This window comes from Dicentrarchus labrax, unplaced genomic scaffold, assembly GCF_905237075.1.
Source record: "Dicentrarchus labrax unplaced genomic scaffold, dlabrax2021, whole genome shotgun sequence".
In the NCBI taxonomy this organism is placed as follows: domain Eukaryota; kingdom Metazoa; phylum Chordata; class Actinopteri; family Moronidae; genus Dicentrarchus; species Dicentrarchus labrax.
Window position 1 is genome coordinate 27,231,253 of NW_026136721.1, and position 4,337 is coordinate 27,235,589.

Consider the following 4,337-nt stretch of genomic DNA (forward strand, 5'->3'; position numbering starts at 1 on the left):
ATATTGCCAAATAAGAAGTAAATAAATAATAAAATTGGCATAGAAATTGTAAATAAATAATAATATGTGAAACAAACTTTATAATTGATCAAAGAAAAATTAAATAAATCATAAATACTTGATGAATACAAAATAATTCTAAACAACAAATAAAATATCAGCAGCCACAAGGATCATGGTTTAAAATAAAACACATTTTGTTTTGTTTTTTAAAAGAATGCATGTATAAAAACTACAAGACATTTTTTTCTCCTGAGGGACAAATACTGGCCACTGTCATAGACCATTTAGGAACATTGCATAATGAACTCATTTCTTCTCTTGTGTCAGTCCAATTCAGGCCAGTTCAGTCACTTAGGCAACTGCTTCATGGTACTTGACAAAGCAGTTGCGCTCAGCATTGAGGCACAGGTGGAGCTGGCAGACCCTACAGACAAGGTTTGACCTCATGATGTTCCCCTTCCTGCTGCATTGCTTGCAGGTCTGGCGGCTATTGCTGCACGGAACAGTGACACATCAAACCAAACAGAGTAGTGTGGGACGTGACTGTGGTGTCCTCGGATAGGCTTGGGGATATCAGCAGAAGTGCTGGAGCTGCCTGGCAGCGGTGCTGAGCTCCTGCGGGGACCCGATGTCATTGACTTTGAGCTACTGGTCGTCTTGAACACCTGGATCCTGAAGTTCTTCAGTGACAAGCCATCATTCACACAAAGAGCCTTGCTGTCACGCCTATACATTATCCAGGCATTAGTGAGGCTGACATCAATGGCGTATGCAAAGAGCCGCATGTACCACCTCTTGGCTCTCAAGGGAGTGCGGTAGAGGTGGACCAGCATGTCACTCTTGTCAATCCCTCCCATGTTTGCATTATAGCTCTTGATGAGATATGGACAGCTCAATTGTTCCTTTCTCTTGGTGTCAATGCAGTACCTGTAGACTGAGGACCAAGGCTCTACCCCCATGTCGGTGGACATCAGAGCGACAACCTTGTTGTCTTTCCACCTGACAATCAGGATCCCATCATCACTGGTGATGTAGTCACAGGTACCACGAGGGACAGCCTTCTTCATCATCTCTTTGATGGGCCTGAGTGGAGCATTACCAGTCCTGTTGTCCCTGACTGTTCGTGTGTACCGGCAGTTCTTGCTCTTGAGGTATCGCACAATATCTAGGCCACTAAAGTAATTGTCTGCAAAGATGGTTTTTGGACTGGAGGAGGACATGGTGCTGGCCAAGACGGAGACTGTCTGGCTGGTGACACCCATGACTTGTTGTTCAGGTGTCAGTGGGACACCGTGGGCCTCAAGTCTAGTCTGCCCTTGGTATAGGATCAAGTCGTGAATGAAGCCATCCTGAGAAGCCCTGGCAAATAATTTCAAATCCCATTTGTCTGGCTTGGATTTTAGTTACTGCCTCAGGTTGCCAGCAGTCTTGCCTTTGTAGGCAACCATCACCTCATCAACAGACTGCTTGGGGGTCTCTGGCTCTCTTCTGAAAGCAGTAACCAGATAGTTGAACAATGGCCGGACTTTGAAGAAGCGTTCATTGTTACCAGGGATCTGAGCATTGTTATTGAAGTGGACAACCCTCTTCAATAACTTGAACCGCTTGGATGACATCAGGTTTGCAACTTGCGAGACCCTGGTCTCCATTGCCCAGTAGTCATCAACGGAGAGCAGCTCAGCAATTCCCATGTAGATGAGTATAGCCACAAAGTTCATAATTTCATCCTCAGTGGTGGCAAAGGTGGTGTTGATGTTCATCTGGGTTGCATATAAGTTGGTTTGATATGTTATGTGCGAAATTACTTCGCGACTGAAGTACCTGCTGAAATAATCAAATGGACTTTGGATGAAGTCAGGGGGAATGTGCTCGTATTCAGGCAGGGGTGGGTTGTCCAGGTCAACCTTCTTCCAGAGAGTTCATCGGGGTTCTGGCTTCCTTTTGTTGTGGGCCTCTTTGCTGTTGGTGCCGGCTCTTGATTTTCATCATTTTCGTCGAGGTCCTCATTTTCATCCAGGTTCTCATCTACAAGCACCTCCACTGCAGGCCACACGCACTTCCTTTTGGCAGAAGGGCCATCAATGTCCAGGTTGTGGGTGGGTGGAAGGAAGTTGGGATCTGCCACATCGTTGTCTTCTTCCTCTGAGCTATCATCATCGCTGATGGCAGGGTTTTCGGGAACAACAACGGTATACCTGTTCCCATAAAAGAGACGAGCAGACAGCTGCAAAAGGAATATGCTTTTAAGTTAATATTAAGCCAACTCTGATTTATTTGTTAAGGAAAACAGTAACAGTGTAATGTAGATGTACTGGAAAAGAAGAGTATTGACATAGAAAATATAAAAACACAATAAAGACAGAAAATACAATTATAATTACTGTTAGTACGACTTATATTTCCTCATAACTGTGTTTTATCACAAACCAATATTGAGTAATTAAAATCAATTCACACAGTACTAAGCCTCACACTAACAGTAAGCACCTGTGTATGCAACTTAAGTATAATTAAAAAAATACATTCATAAGGCATATGTCTAAAAATGGACACTTGTGCCACTCATGCTAGTCTTAGGTGAACGGGGCATATGATCAAATATGGTGCATTTAGTTTTCTCAATCTTTAACAAAACTATTCAACCAAATAATATGTGAGTTAAATCAACCTACCATGTTTAGTTATGATGTTATTAATATAGCTGTGGGAGAAGCCAGGTTCAAAAAAGCAATATTTATGATTTCTGCAAGATGGCTGTGTTTGAAGTGCTCCAGGCCACTGCTGATTGGTCAGATGCCATGATGTCAATAGCTGTCAAATAGCTTGATCTCCCCTGATTGGCTGAGAGAAAACCACATGAATCTACAACTCCAAATGGAGGCAAGGGGGAGGGTATTTTGAATGTGTGTGGAAGTGACTGAATATGATTACTTGCCCCATAAAGGGTTAAGAGAAAGTAGTACTCTTCATCTAGCACACCTGGGTAAGAGACACTTTGGGTGATTGAGATTTTCCGCTTTCTGAATAGACCTTTTTCACAGCAGCCATTTTGGCATGAAACAGTGGGTAAACACAGGTGTTACCAATGATATTAACAATAGTTCCATTCCATTTAGTGTAGAAGAGCCTTTCCAGGGAGCCAGCCTGCCCTCTGACTCTGTTTGACCTGAATGGAACGGGGTAACACCTGTGTTTACCCTACTATTTTAATGTGAGAATGGCTGCTGACAGAGTTACCATGGTTACTAAATTACTGCGCTTTCTAGAACTGTCAAACTCTAAAAGTTTTCACTGATCCCATTCCCTGAAACAGGGCTCTAAACTGTTCCACACACTGTATCGTGTTGTTACACAACTGTGTTAACATTATAGACACATGTAAGTTAGTTATCCATTGTCTATTTGGGGTTTAAATGGCCATATTTGCATTCCTGGCCAGACAAGCTTCACTAGCGACACATAGCCTACATGTATGTATATGTAATCCACTTTAAAAACAACCAAAGTTGACCAAAGTGCTGTACAGGAGAATAAATAAGACATCATAAATGTAATCAGTGATGGTGATGATGAAGACCACTGTGAGGAATATAGACAGTGATGGCAATAACACGGGAAAGTTCTCGTGGCAGATAACACGGGCAAAGTCGCACGGCGACGAGCTCGATGTCCGGGCTGCAGACACACTCTTTCACACAGACGTGGCCGGGATTACACCACCTGTTGTTTATGAGCACGGCAAGTCCCCCTCCTTTCTTCATGCTGGTCGCGGTGGTGTCCCTCTCGGCTTGAACCGTCTGGAAGCCGGGCATGGTGACGTTGGAGTCCGGGATCTGCTCGTGTAGCCACGTTTGTAGGTTTAATTTAATTATTTAATTAATTTATTTATCCTTATATAATGCAAATCATTATATAATAATTGTTATATATACCCAGACTGTATGTATATATGTATGTATATGATTGATATGTATAACTATATTAATCAAATTTTCCTTAATGTTATATTATTTTCATGTCTTGCATTGTAGCCTACTAAAGGATAGGGGATGGTTTCCTTGCTGCAGTCTGGTTTAAGAAGTTAAAAATGAACTGGTATGAATATATTTTTGGTTAGTTGAATCCCTAAACTCTGTACAACCTGACTTAAAAGGTTATAAAACTCAATAAACCATAATAATTTAATAAAGTAACGAAATTGAGTCATAAATAAAACAAATGACAAATTTTACCAGTTTTTTCATCAAATTCAGTCAAATTTTATAAAATATTACTAAAAACATAATCAGGAAGAAAACATTAACAAAATATGTGTAGACATAAATGTAAACGTT

The 4,337-nt window shown here is 41.4% G+C and overlaps 1 protein-coding gene across 1 annotated transcript; it reads right to left on the reverse strand.

Annotated features, from left to right (window-relative positions):
- Nucleotides 1-245: 245 nt before the first annotated feature.
- Nucleotides 246-2,792, reverse strand: LOC127355145 (piggyBac transposable element-derived protein 2-like). The gene is made up of 2 exons (XM_051385653.1): nucleotides 2,676-2,792; nucleotides 246-2,227 (listed from the first exon to the last, which is right to left on the reverse strand). Exon 2 carries the CDS (start codon nucleotides 1,263-1,265, stop codon nucleotides 447-449), a length of 819 nt encoding a protein of 272 aa, XP_051241613.1. The 5' UTR covers nucleotides 1,266-2,227; nucleotides 2,676-2,792; the 3' UTR covers nucleotides 246-446.
- Between the last annotated feature and the right edge of the window lie 1,545 nt (nucleotides 2,793-4,337).